Below are 15,164 nucleotides of genomic sequence, written 5' to 3'. Positions count from 1 at the left end.
ACATTTTTCTATAATGATTTTAAAAAAGGTTGCTGCAGACTATCTCATTTTCATTTTACTGATTTTTGTTTCTTTTAGTGTGAATTTATAATTTCAGTTTGTGATTTGAAACTATAATTGTGTTGTAAACTGGAGAGAGACTGTATAATGAAAGTCTGACAATCCATTCTTTAAGTAGAATAATAGCTGAAATTCTTCATGATTAGAAATACAGTATCAACATAATCGATTTAACAACATTACACTGTAGCTGAAAATAGACTGAAATCCCAAGCCAGGCATCTACCGTGTCTGAGTGAAACATCTTTCATATGGTTCTAAGATGAAATTACCCCTGAATGAATAGCATCTTCATTTATCTTCAAAGCCTCCTCTGTGGTACCAGTGAGTGTACCCTTCCCACATTCTGCAGCAGGAATTACATTATAGCAGCATTCCAGGGTAGTATAAAACAGATTGTTCTGGAAAATGAACCTGGCTTTGCAATAAATTACATTTGCAGGTACAAAAGGACGTGTTACTTTGTTTAAAGTAGTCACAAATACAATTAAACTCTTAATTTATGTTAAACTACAAATGTGACTATTATCATAACTGCATTAGGCATATACTCTATCACTCCAGGAGTGATACTGAACCATTTTCATTTATAATTTTAGACAGACTTTGCAATTTACAGCGTCTGCCACCGCTTGATAGGAAAACTGGAATATTTTTTGCATTAGTTCATGTGGTATAATTTCCACTTTTTTTCAGTTGTCATTTTTTAATGTAAGAAAATGCAGATCCTCTTCAGTGTCTGTATATTGACATCCTCTACAGCTGTGTTTTAAATATTAATCATTACAATACTACTTGAATGGTTTTGATTTATTTATAAGATTAATAACGTGCAGCTCCAGAAAAGCCTTGGCGTTACTCAAAATACCAGAGTTTGGAATCTTTCTTCATACTTTATGGATATCTTCCCTCTTCATGTTGTTCATTGAACGTTTTGTGGGAATAGGTTAATGGAAATTTTGCTTGTCTGGAATGTGTGTTCCATTGCTGTGGAAGAACCTATGAATCAAAGCACAAGGTTTATGAGGAGCAGTGCTTTTGCCATTGCTGCCCACTACTCCTGCCATCCTCATTTTCAGGTATAACAACACAGCCTGTTTGACTGTTCGAGGCTTGATCTGCTCCAGAACTCAGCCCTTCTTCCCTGTTTGCAGAGATGGCCTATTCAGGGGCTCAAAGACATTAAGCCTTTTACTTCCTTAGGAGTGAGATATGTTTAAACAGAGGTCTCCTAGGGGATCCTTACCCACAATTTGAGCTCCTAAGCTGCTAGTCCATTAGGAGAGCCAGGATGTATTTTTCAGTTAGCACAGCTCTGTAATGCAAGGCACAGGTATGACAGCTTTATGTGCTGTAGACTGGGCACTTTTAATGCTTGACTAAAGGTAACAGAAGAACAACAGAATGGCATCTTTTTAAACATGTGAAGTGGGCTACACTTTAATTTGTGGGCTAAGATTCATGAGAAATTAGTATTGTAGCAGAAGCTTTCATTGATTCATTTTAAAACAACAGTAATGTGGGTCTCAAACAGAATGCAGGAGTTTTTTTCCAGTGTGTTAAAGAGAGGTTATCATAGTAAAGTACAAGGAAATGAGTAAAGGGGATAGACTGATGTATGTTTTGGATTGCTGTAATTCTGTGTGCATCTATAGTTTGTGATAAGCGCAATGTGAGGAGCCAGTATCTACAATTCTCCCAGTTACCTGTTTTGGGAAATAATTACAAAGGAAAGAATATATCTTGTGGCTTAAAATTCTAAATATTTTTTAAAAATTGCTTTTGCCTTCATATGTGTATACTTTTAATTTACTCTTCTTTATTTTCAGGCTTTTTTACAAATGTGCAATCTGCCAGTCCAAGTGGTTTGTAGGGCAAATGCAGAATATATGTCCCCATCTGGTAAGTGTAGCAGTCATTTACATTACACCTGTGCTTGGAAACTATGGCAACAGTATCTCATCTTGGAGATCAGTTGGAGTTACTGTATGCTGTACTATGCAGTGGCTTGCTTCTTGTTATGCTGCAGATTTTTTTCCTGCAAGAAACAGAAATAATACATTTTCATCATTAAAGTGTATTAAAAGACAGTATTGTAAGGCCGAGGTAGACATACTGCCAACAATTCTGTGTGTTTAAATGTGAATTGCCTCAGTCATGATGGAAGGAGATGGAAGAGTCTGGTTTTAACATGAGATGAGAAGAGATGACCTGTCTTCTTTCTTACATTTTACCTTTGAGCAGCTTTTTCCTTTAATACCCTAACAAAGATTACTTTACAGAATTGAGCTCTCAGAATGATTGAAGAGAGAGGGCCCAGATGGAGGTAACCAATCATTGTACACACACTTACATACCCCTTTCAGTTTGTAAAAGCAGGTCCTTCTACAGTAAACATCCTCTTCTAATTTGGGGCAATTCCATATGTAAATACACGGGATTGCTGCCGTCCTCCCTCATTTGGTCTCATTATGCACTAAAGTAGCATTGTCTGTTACTTATACATTTGATGCTTATTACCTACCGAAGGGGGCATGTTCAGAAAGGAGTTTCCCACACGGCTGGAGCTTTATTGCATATGAAGAGTAGGACTACCATATCTGGATTACAAAATCCAGGTGACCACTAAATGGCAGAAAAGAGAATGAAAAATAAAACTCTCTGCTTCTATCTAGAGGTCGCCCAGATTTTTGCAGAGCAGATATGGTAGCCCAGATGAAGAGCATGAAAAGACCTAGACGTGCATACTCACATGCATACATACTTTCCTCATTGCAGGAAACAAGATGTGCCTGCAGTAGGCACAGCTGGGCTGGTTAACAGGCTAAAAGATGCTTCAAGTGAGTATTGTGGGGCTGAATTCACTGAGACTTGTTCTCCTAAATTTCATCATCTGGGCATGTCCCCTTACGGCCTAGAACTATTGGGAGTATGTCTGTTGCTTTCTATGAAGATAGCCTGCTATTAGCCAATAATGTGGTGGGTTCTTATTCCCCATTAGCTGGGCAAAAAAATATCTAAATAAAGTAAAATTAAATGTTAATGGGAATATTTTCTCAGTCTTGGAGTTGGCAGGTTGAAAGCATTTCCTACTGCCTACCGCAAAACCCTTTTTATCACGCATTATGACGTGCATTCTTGCCTATAAATTAGTGCTTTGATAAATGGTGCTTCCATTGACAACTGTGTGGCAGGAACTGTGGCCCTAATTGTATGAGGTTAAAATTCAGAACCACGAATGCATTTCCCCCCTTTTATGGGATTCTGCATCTGAGGACTGCTTGGTTGGCTCTGTTCTTTCTCTCCATCTGTTTCTGAGAGCCTTGTGAGAGCACGGATGTGCTGACTCCTGCTGTAGGAACACCAAAAGCTCATTCTGTGTATAGTAGCTCTGTGGAGGTAAAAGCTTGATCGATAGGACCGTGGAGAGGTCTGGAAGTTCAAAAGCCCCTGCGTTCCTTTTGCAGTGCACGTCATTGTGCGGAGGCACTGTGTTTCTTCCTTGTGATTCCTTTTTCGAGCCAGTGTAACTGGCAGTGACCAGGATCTTCTTTGCCTTTCCTCAGTAAAAATAAAATTAAAAGCAAGAATATTCTGAATTGTTTAACCTCCGCAGTTATTCGTGTAGTCCCTCGTTGAAGAGACGGATATTATCCCACAGTAAGAGGTTTTAGGATTGCAGCCTTTCAGTGTCAACAAATGAACACCAGGCAACCTAGTTCACTGTTTGCTCAGTTTCGGATGATGTGTCACCAAGGTATGAGCACAGAGTTCGCACAGATAATTATTTTTATTAGAATCATAGTGGGTGGATAGTTTTATAGCTAGGTCAGCTGTCATAGAGGAGTGTGCAAGCTTTTGAATTCTTCAGAACTCTTCACTGGGGAATAGGAAGAAGCAGAGAAGGGTATAAAAGTTAGGCTGGCTGCCTTAGCCTAAAGTTTTCAGCCTGTCTCAAAATGAAAATTCTGTATTTTTGTGATAGCGGATATTGGACTATACCTAGCAGTCATGAATAAAAAATGATAGTGACCTATTTTTCCCCTTTTTTGAAAACACAAACACTAGCAGCGCCACTGATGAATCTCTTGCTAGAAGTTGCCCTGAGTGCTGTTTATGGATGTTACTTTTTAAAGAATGTATCTTTTATATTGTACATAACTTCTGTGAAACTGACACAGTGCTATACTGTTGAAGTCCATCAACTTTAGCATTTACTTTAGTATCTGGAACAAATACTAAGTGGCAGGTGTTTTGTGACATTTGTTTCAACAATCTTTGATTTGTTATTACCGTGTTGAGGCTAGTTGATTTTAAAATTGATTTTCCCTGCTCCTCTGAAGAAATAGTTACAATTAACAATTGGTCAGTTGATGTGCAGATTTATACAGTACCAAAACAAAATATGCATGCTCGTTTGTGCATGTGCAGTAGCCTTTCTGCTAATAAATGGTGCTCAAGGTAGTTATATTGTGGAGTATGAACCCTCAAACAGGAGAAGACTCTTATACTTTGGGCTTTTGGGTTTACCACAGAATCAGAAGTGACCACGTAGAAGCTTTTACAAAGAAATGTGATCTGACACAGAATGTTCAACACCAGTAGCTCTTCTGTGTCGATAAGAAGCACTTGTGTGCTGTCCAGAATTCCCAGGATGCAAAGGGTTAGGGTTTTTAGGAAGAGTGGAGGTCTTGGTATCACTGAATGAAGACAACAGCATTTGGGTTTCACAGAGTTTCATATTCAGGAAAGGATCAACTACCTTTGCCTAGAGCAAATGCTATAAACTAGTGTTTTCATACATCTTTCAAACAGATAAACACAACACTGAAATCTCTTTAATTTCAGTGGAACACTATTCTTTTGAATTTAGGTAAATCACTGGATTAGAATGATATGCTTGGTGATGATGTTGAAATATACTCTTTTTTTCACCCATAGGAAAAGTGCCCTTCATTCATGTAGGAAATCAAGTAGTTTCGGAACTTGGCCCCATTGTCCAGTTTGTAAAAGCCAAGGTAATGTGTATATATTAAAACAATTTGATAAATACCTGTTCAGCAGTTGTCTTAATTATTTGCTTATGAAATTATCCTGATGATTTAATAAAATCATAGCTTTAAAAATAAAGTAACATAATTTATTGCTTCAGAAAATACTATATTAATACACTTTAGGATATCATCCAATTCAATGAGCTACTGTTTTGCTGAGTGCTTATGTATAAAAAGGCTTGTACATTTATGTTAGTAGATATTGTTATTCTTGGGCTGAACTCTTTTTTTTTGTACAAACAATATTCTCTACAATATTCATCTTGTTCTCTATATGTCTATATAGAAAACAAAATGATTTATCCAGATAGCACACAAATCTTTATTACTCAAGAACTTCAGAAGGAGCACCTCAGCAGCCATCCTCAACCTGATGTCTTCTAGTTGTATTGAAGTTGCAGCTCCTAGATCTCCCCAGTTAGCATATAAGGGAGCCTTAAGTTGAAGAAGGTTGAAAAGATAAGTACTGTAAAGTCTCCTTTGAATTGTGATGTAATGGACACGTCCCTGTAGTTTTCTTTGCAACAATATAGAAGGAGCATGAAATTGTATTTTGGAATTTTTTTATACTTCTCAGTCTAATCTACAAGATTGGTATTTGTTGGTGATTTCCCACCAGGTTTTGTTGGGCCATCTTATGAAGGTGAAATTTGTGGAATGTAGGTTTCTGGTTGTGTGTGTAATTTTGATTTTAAGTGAGCAACTTTTCATTCAGGTTGTTTACTAATTCTTATGGCCTTAAAAGCCAATTCCATAACACACACACACATACACATGCTCTCTCTCTCTCTCTCCCTCTCTCTCTCTCTCTCTCTCTCTATATATATATATATATATATTTTCCTCCAGCATTTTTCTCAGACTTTTTTTTTTATTTTGTTATACAGTATCATGATGAAATGTTATCATAATATCAACTTGCCTGTTGATTGTTTTCACTTGAGATAGAGTAGATAGAAATTTCTAAACTAATCACATAGTAACTAAATGGGGAAAAAGCTAAATTATAGCTTGAATCCTAACATTTGTTCAGCGTAAAGAGATTTCTGATTATATACTCCAGTATGAAAAGGTTTCACCATTAATTACCTAATGAATTCTCAGTTGAGTCAGCTGCGGTAAAGCCTCTTTAGATAAATTTTTCTGCCAATTATAATGGTTCAGATGTCTCTTTGAAGGGGCTTCCATTTAGTTATTTCTCTTGGTATGTCTTGGTCATATAGAAAGAGGCTTGAGCTGTCCAAAAGCCCTTTGGAGCTTGTCTTACATCTAAGATAGGGTAGGCATCCCGGTGCCCCCCAGAGGGTTTGGATTGTAACTTTGATCATTTCTGATCCTTGGCCATGCATGCAGTGGCTTTTGAAATTAAGATTTTAAAAGACACACCAGGTTGTCTATTCCCGATTGCTGCATGCTCTCTCTGCTATCTTGGCTGCTGCCAAGAAGTAATGTTGCACTTACTTCTTGGCTTCTGCAATCTACTGCATAGAGAACACTTTGTTTAAATCTTAAAAAATTCCAAATAATCAATATTTATGCTTACTCTTGCTTCTTTCTTTAGTCTTGTAAATCGATACCCATGCATCGTATTTTAATAAGGTATTTACATCATCATAACTCACTTCAGTTTATTTACAAAGATGTTGTATTTATAAAAACCACTCAGCAGAAAAGCAAAACAAAGGTCTGTAGTGGGAAGTTCTGTTTACTGATCACTCTATACTTTTCTATTTAAAAGATTTCACTTCAATATTCCCCCCCTCCCCCAGAGTATTTAATAGTCTTTGAGGTCTACAATGCTGCCTCTAATGTGTAACGATACAAAGGATTGTTCTGAATGAGCTACAGCACTGGACTTCAGCAAAGTTTGGAAAGAACCCAAACGGGTAATTTTTGTTCTCCTTTCTCTTTCCTTCCTTCTCTCCTGCCTTAGGGCCATTCACTTAGTGATGGGTTGGATGAAGTCCAAAAAGCTGAGATGAAAGCCTACATGGAATTAGTCAATAATATGCTTTTGACAGCAGAGGTATGGCAAAACACTAGTAATTTGTCAGTCTTGGGAAATGAATTATATTGGAGAGAGGGAGTAAAGTGCTATTTTCTTTGTGATATTGCAAGCCATAGCTACCATTTGTGTATAAAACAAAAAAGGTGGACTTATGATTAACAGTCCTTCTCAAAAAGCAGCACACTTTTAATGTACACTTTGCAGTCCTTTTCAGGTTATTTTTGGTACACTGAAATATTGTATTTGCTTCATGACAGATCTAGTAACCATAGTTATGTGTTTTAAATATTATTAATGGCTTGTTTGGTAGGGCTAGGAGACAAAGCTGCAAGGAATAAATGTCTGTAACCTTCTCTGTTATGAAGTTTAGTGTTCTTTGGTTTCTAGCTGTATCTTCAGTGGTGTGATGATGCTACAGTCCAGGAGGTGAGTGATTCTGCAGCATACATCTTAATTAAATTTTAATGAGAAAACACTTTTGCTCACAACTGCAAGTCCCTACTCATAAATGAAACATAGAGGTTTATACCACTAATGATACCTTTTTTTTTTGCTTTAATTTTGCTTGCATATACATTTTGGGGTAGCTGTATGTCATTATTGGATGTGCTGGTTTTAAAGTGAAAATGTTTTTAATATAATTTTAAAGGCTTGCTTTTTTAGCTGCAAGTTATAAATAATTCCACAGAATCATGTTCTGAGGCAGAGCCATGGCAATAAAATCATACTAACCCTAGTCTTTTCTAAAACACAGCTTTCTCAGTTATATAAGAGCACAAAAATACTTTTTTTCCCTTTAAAGATCACTAATCCAAGATATGGTTCTCCTTATCCTTGGCCTCTGAATCGTATTTTGGCCTATCAGAAGCAATGGGAGGTCCAGCGTAAAATGAAGGCTGTTGGCTGGGGCAATAAGTCGCTTGATCAGGTCAGTCATTAGTTCCCCAAGTTGGATTTTTTTCCCCTAGAAAATGCAAAATGTAAGGTTTCAGGGAGGCGCTGGTTTCTTTGTATCTTCTTAGTCAGTTAAATGTATGGCTTCTAAACTAGCCTCTGCTACTTATAATTTGAGATGATGGTTTTATTTGGGGTATACTTTGATTTGATATGTATATTTTTTAATTTCTGTTTTTATGATATGGTATGTCCATAAAGAAACAGGAGGACACTTAGATGGCCAGACGGTAAGCTGTTCAGAGCTTTAACAGTTAGGATCAATGTGCTGAATTAATACTGAAAAAAAAAAATTGGCATCCAATGTAAATCTTTCAATATTTGAGTAATAAGGTCATAGTACTGGGCATTGGATAGACAACTATCAGTAGAAGTTGGTATTAACTGAAGTTCCCAAATGCGCTCTAGTATGTACATCAGGGTTATTTTCTAACAGCAACTGCTGTCAGATATTATTTTGGAGGTCCCTTTAATCTTTGGAGGAAGGCTGTTTGAAGAAAGCTGGGAAACAAACCACATGTTCAGAAAAAGTATGTATGAGGTCATTTATATAGGTTTGTCTCTGGGTTGAATCTATATACTTGGTATGGAAACATGATAATTGTAGTGGCTATTCCTGTTTGTTTTTTTAAACAGGTGCAAATACATTGTTTTTGCATTCTTTAAATGGTAAATAATTTAAAAGAAAATCACACAGGAAGGGGGAGATCTTTGTAGGATGAATGTTGTTAAGCATCCTTTGAATCTCATGTGTGCAATGTATTTTTCACTGAGGCTTTTGTTTCTCTAGCATTTCATTAAAATTATTTTCTGCTCTTCTGTGATACCTGTATTCTTTTTAGGTGCTTGAAGATGTAGATCAGTGTTGTCAAGCCCTTTCTCAAAGGCTTGGAACACAACTGTATTTCTTCAATAAGAAGTAAGTTACTTGTTTAAGTTAATGTTCTGCCAAGAAGACAATTTTCCCCAAATCTCCTTTTTTATAGACAAAAGATAAAATTCTTCTCATCTCCACTTTTTGGTAAAAAAAGGCTTCATAGTACCTGCCTATTGGTTGAGGAGCTAAGAAGCAGGGAGCAGCTTCTTACTGTATGTCTTAATTTATCAGTGAAAGAATGGCCAGATTACCTCTGGGCAACCTGAGACAACCACTGAAGGAGGCACTGAGGAACATCCTGGAAGGTTAATGGGATCAATTGAGAAAGCACTATGTGAAAAATTTCAGTGAAATGAGTTTCCAAAGAAGTTTTCAAGTTTTGATTTTTTTTACTATTATTTGTCTAAATCCGTAACACAATCAAAAATCTAAGATGTGAGCTACCACTGCAGTATGTTATTTCCCATTATAAGTAATCCTTTAATAATATCATCTATCCCTAAATAATAGAATAGAATGTTTTAAAAATTGCATTTGATTCATATTTTCAGTGTGTTGATAATTTGAATTCATACCAATTCCATTCTCTCAGAATACCTTGTTTGGCAGTGGGGGACGGGGGGAAGACTTTTTCCATTCTCTTATGTTAACACTGAGTTTGAATGCAGTCCACCTCTAGATCTTCAGATTAAAAGTCAGAACTCAGAAAACAAAGGCTTCAAGATCATTGCTACTGTGCAGTGACTGGACACTTAGGTGCCAAATCCTAGTCCTCTCTGCCTGCATTAACATCCCCCTCCCTGCCAATTCCTTCATCATTAGGGCAGACGTGGTTCCAACTCAGCAAAGCATTTTTATGCTTCTTCATCACTGCTGTAGTTTTCAGGCCTCAAACTGGCAACCCTCTGTCACCATGGTAAGGAGAAGAAGTGGAATAAAGGCACTCAGTAGCATTTTCTCCTCAAAATGGCAGGATCAAGATGTTATGCAGTGGTCTGGATATACACCTGGCACTAATGCTTAGTGTGACTTGCAGTGGTCATGTTCTCTCTTTCAACACACTAATTTTCTTTTATTCATAGGCCAACTGAATTAGATGCTTTGGTATTTGGACATCTGTTCACAATCCTTACTACCCAGTTGATTAGTGATGAACTGTTGGAAAAAGTGAAAGGCTACAGTAACCTCACTGCATTCTGCAGAAGAATAGAGCAGCACTATTTCAAAGGTCAGAATTAAGATGGCCCAAGGAAATGCTCCTTCTCCAAACTGGTTTACTTTGGTGATAGTAATAATTAATATTTTGACCATGTTTGTTTTGTTTAACGAATAGTAGCAGCAGATTTGAAAACTGGGCTTAGTTTACCATCTGAGTCAGCTGGGCCGAAACGCTTATAGCCCAAGAGAAATTACCTGTGATAAATTCAAGAAACCTACTGCATTTAAAACAAAATTATTTGAGTTTTTCATTGTAAATGCCTGTGTGCCATTTTAATATTCTTTTGAAGTGACCTTGAAGCAATATTGTGTCAAGATGTAAAACAATAAACTTTAGATAATTCTATAAGTGTTTTTCTTAATATTTTAAACTGCCTGTACATGCTACATTCTTACAATTATTTGCATAACACCCATTGAACTACTATATTGGGATTATAGTTAAATGTATTTATGTAAAAATGTTTACATAAATAAATGAAAACATAAAATTGTATTTTTATCCTGCTATATAAACAGAATTCTCTTGCCTGATTAAACATTATTTAAATATTAACAATGAATAACACAAAAAACTAAGCATAGTGAAAAACCAGTAAAATGCATTAATTTACCGTAAAAATGTGAAAATAATATATAAAAGAAGAAATTATTCAGCTTTCTAACCATTCATAGTTCTGGAGATCAAGAAAGTCAGTCTGAATAATTCCCCTGTTGTTTTTGAGCTGGTCATCTCTCTTTTTTAGTTACATGTCCCTGAGTGTTTGCTCAGGTCATCTGAAGGTATTTGTCCTACCTTAGCTTTTTATATCCTGTGAAGATAAAAAATTGCTAATGTATTCTAAAAACTATTAATTAGAACCTGTATTTAAGTTATTAGTCAAATATAGCCAAGATAGAATCATAGTATGTAATTCAAAATTGTTCTCTGGCTTTTTCCAATTCATTTGATCAGTCTTTTCATTTGAAAACAAAGGCTGTGGAAAAGGAATATTCTTGCTCTTTGAAAATACTTCAGTTCAGGGAATTAGTGGAAGGCTAGTTCTTTGAGGATGGCTTGGCCACTGCGTGTGTCTGTCTGTGTTCCCTTTTACCAGATGATTTTATTCTGTATTATGGAATAAAAGGGTTTTTTCCCCTATATAATGTTGGTAGCCCAATTTGTTTCATGCTTGCATCATCAGTAATCTGAATTCTAGTTTACAAGACAAAATGACTGCAAGTCTTGTTCAGCAGCATCCAGTCAACCTTTTAACTTCTTAAAGCCTGACACTATGCATTAACTCAGTTTGAAAGTGTCTCTTGGACTATAAATCCCCACTATCTCGAAATGACTTAGCAAGAGATAGGATCTATTATAAGCAAATAAAGTGTGCATAAATCTATTTGAGCCACTTAGACTGCACTTAAGGATATGGAGATGAGTGAATTACATTGCAAACTCAATAAGTAAGGTAAGATGAGCTGCAAATCCATAAGGCTATTCCATATAATTATTTTTTTTGTAAACGTAGCTGTCTTCTCCATCAGCCCCCCAATCAACATCATTTCCTTTTTAATGCTCTGAGTTATCAGAATGCTCTATTTAAAGTAGGTTAAACACGAGAAATACTTGTTCAAATGACAAAGCTAAGTAGTTACTGCACTCTTTCAAACTTTTCATTTGGAGAAAGTACCATTTTAAGAACTAAAACAATTATGGTGGCTTAAGTGTAGGCTTAAAAATGTTAGGTTTCTAGGATTGGAAAATTAATTTTAAAACAGTCTAGTAGCTAACAACAAGGGAAACTCTACTTACATTTAATGTCCATAATAGAATTGTAATTCTGAAACAGCTTAATTAATAAAAGATGTAAGTTACTCTGGCAGTACATGGCTAATGTAACGTGTGTCTCTGTGTATATCACCATCTATAGCGCATTCAGTAATATTGATGAGCATCATGTAAAAAACTTAGATTCTTTCATAGAATCAGGGATAGGGATATTGCCCTTAACATTGCAAAGAGTTTTTGTTGTTGTTGAAAATGTGTAATGGAACTTTCTTTCCTTATGAAGGGAGGTGCAGTTTATAGTGCTGATTTGTTATGATATGACCTGCTCAGCCAATGTATAGCTTTAGACTGAAGTATAATATACGGACTTTTTAAAATGCATATATTGTGACTTATTTTGATAATTCTGGGTCCTGGCAAGATTTTTTGGTCCTTATAACAGGTCAATTACACTGCATAGAAATCTGTTACTGTTTCATGGTCTCAAATTACGTTGCTTTGACAACAGTGACACGGAAACTGTTTAATTCCCACCTTTCCTGATTACATGCTGTGCTGATGGGCTAATGAAAGTTGGATTCTAACACCGTCCAAGGGCCACAGGTTCTTCTGCCTGCGAAACGTTTGCTCTTTACATGAAAATCATAATTATGTGGTATTGCAGCAGTACAGTGGAATTTTTAAAGAGTAGATTAGAACTGAAATGAAGTGAAGTGAAGTGAAGTGAATTGAATTGACATAGCTGCATGGTCCAGCATGCATTAATAAGGGATGGTCATAATTCGCAGTTGGAGCATAATGAAGACGACCCTGGATGTGCTTATCTATAGCATTAAGAGAAAGAAAGTGACTAAATAGTTGAAAATGGAGCTGGATCAAAGATACAGTGGATACTAAACTGACATTATAATATAAATGTTGACCTTTTTCAGTAGGATTGAGAAAATCTTGCTGACTCATATCAATATGTATAAAAATATGGCCATATTTTTTTAGTCAGATGAATTGAAGCTATGTTACTTCAAAGTCTTTCCTCTTCTATCATCTCTGCCTTTTAGCAGAGGCTCTCCTTTTAATACCTGGGATGGCTAGTATTTTTTTTAACAAATAAAAAAGTTCTTGCCACAATCTTAAGCTCATCATTGCAGATTTCATTGTGCTTTTTCATAATATTAGTCATACTGGTTGCTATTTATTACCTGCTAGGGAAGAAATCGTAATTTTGGCACAAGTAGAGCAGCAGGCCAGAACACTGCCAAATCAAGTAAATTATCTCTATACCAGCAAACTTCATTTCTCTGATTAATGGGGTGTTACTAAGAAAATGCCGTTTGTTAACTGATTTTACAATAGAAGCTGAAATTAAATACGGGAGTTTCTCTAATTTCAGGATACATTCCTCTAAACATTTCGCCGCTGATGTCCATTCCTAATCACAGTGAATCCAAAATGATGAAATATACATGATGGCATCACAACACAAGTATATAAGTGGAAGGAATTTGCATTACAGATTCAAAGCATGAGTTTCATCAACCCCCCCCTTTTTTTTTTCTTCTTCTTCCCTTGGATGCCTAGGCATCTGCTAAAGTTTTCTTCAGTGGGATCAATAAGGCTGCTTGAGAATTTATAGTGAACCACCACAGTATATTAAACAGTGGAAATAAAAAATGGTGCAACTTTTATTTCTGTACTAAACATGGGTTATTTCCTCCTCTGTGACTTGACCTTGCCGCATTGGCACTGTCCAATCATGTATTGCTGGTATTTGTGTTGAGTATCTTCACAAGGACACTTGGATGTATTTCATTGAGGCTTTGCAGCTGACCATTCCCTTCTTCCAACAAGGACAATCTAACACAACAGCTGCTAGACTTGGAAGGATGTATAATACTTATGCAACTGTTCTACATATAACAAGAACTGTCCTTATTTACTTAGCTCTATTACAGGTTACAACTATCCTTTGTGAAGTAGGAACATTATGTATTTTCTATAATAGCCCTGATTTATTTTATTTTATTTTATTTATTTATTTTATTGAACTTCTCGACCACCCAATTCGTATATGATGACTCTGGGTGGTTTACAAATAATAAAAATAACCTATCACTTAAAAAATACAATGTACATGTAAATATATATAAATATAATATAACTATAACTATAAAATACAAATATAAAATATAACTACAAGATCTTACCTTTGGCTCCATGCATAGCTATCCCCCCTCCCAGCCCAATTTGATTGTAAATGAATAATAAAATAAAATGGCAGTGCAAATATACTGGGGTCCACAATGGATCCAAAATATATTAAAAGAGAGACTTGAACAATTGTCTGCCAAAAATTAAGAGCACTGTTTCTGGCCACCTAAGGAGGAGGAAGAGGGTTTGAGGTAGAAAGGAAGAGGGCTTTGTATATTATGGCCTATTATGGCCCTATTTGTTAGCCGTTGAGCTAAAGCTTGAATTGACTCTATATAACCAGCATTTGGTGAGCATTCTTCAGAAAGAGAGACAGACAGTATGTGTGTATAATACTTAGCATTATTTGAGCAATATTAGTTCAAAATCAGTGTAATTGTCTATGATATTTAATGAATTTACATAACAGCCTGTTTGGTGTAGTGGTTAAGGCTCTGGGCTAGAAACCAGGAGACCGTGAGTTCTAGTCCCGCCTTAGGCATGAAAGCTGGCTGGGTGACTTTGGGCCAGTCGCGCGCTCTCAGCCCAACTCACCTCACAGGGTGGTTGTGGGGAAAATAGGAGGAGGAGGGAGTATTAGGTATGTTTGCCACCTTGAGTTATTTATAAAAAAATAATAAAGGGATTAAAATAAATAAGGTTACACCTGTCGCAGATCTCTCACACATGTGCACGCACTATCTGCTAAAATAACTCCATACAGATTAAGAACAAGTCACAGATTCTGTTTCTTGAATCTGTAACCATATGACATCCACGCCATTTCCATACTAATGATTACAATTCATGGATGTAAATGGATTAGGCAGAATGTTTTGTTTTGAAAAATTGATTAATGCACTGTAGACTGTTTTCACAAAGGAGAATTTAAACCAAGTATGAATGCTGATTGTACTAAGGGTTTTCATAAGAGACAACCCTGAAAATAATGCCTTGACTTGTGCTTTGTAGTTCTCTGACAGAATTTTATCTTAGTGGTTCCTTAAAGAACAATCCTACAGATCTCTTTTA

General features: G+C 36.1%; 1 protein-coding gene across 2 annotated transcripts in view; it reads left to right on the top strand.

Moving 5' to 3' along the window:
* MTX2 (metaxin 2) overlaps positions 1 to 10,520 on the top strand; it is a 62,852-nt gene extending 52,332 nt beyond the window's left edge. Inside the window, exons 4-10 of one of the 2 annotated variants that reach the window (XM_063318139.1) lie at positions 1,890 to 1,962; positions 5,002 to 5,078; positions 7,048 to 7,140; positions 7,510 to 7,548; positions 7,925 to 8,050; positions 8,919 to 8,995; positions 10,036 to 10,520. In XM_063318139.1, the coding sequence (XP_063174209.1) occupies positions 1,890 to 1,962; positions 5,002 to 5,078; positions 7,048 to 7,140; positions 7,510 to 7,548; positions 7,925 to 8,050; positions 8,919 to 8,995; positions 10,036 to 10,192 (642 nt within the window). In that variant the 3' untranslated portion in view covers positions 10,193 to 10,520. The remainder of the gene's footprint in view (positions 1 to 1,889; positions 1,963 to 5,001; positions 5,079 to 7,047; positions 7,141 to 7,509; positions 7,549 to 7,924; positions 8,051 to 8,918; positions 8,996 to 10,035) is intronic. The other variant, XM_063318140.1, reaches the window with a different exon arrangement.
* The last annotated feature ends 4,644 nt before the right edge of the window (positions 10,521 to 15,164 follow it).

This window comes from Candoia aspera, chromosome 1, assembly GCF_035149785.1.
Source record: "Candoia aspera isolate rCanAsp1 chromosome 1, rCanAsp1.hap2, whole genome shotgun sequence".
In the NCBI taxonomy this organism is placed as follows: domain Eukaryota; kingdom Metazoa; phylum Chordata; class Lepidosauria; order Squamata; family Boidae; genus Candoia; species Candoia aspera.
This window is presented reverse-complemented; position numbering and strand designations above follow the sequence as displayed.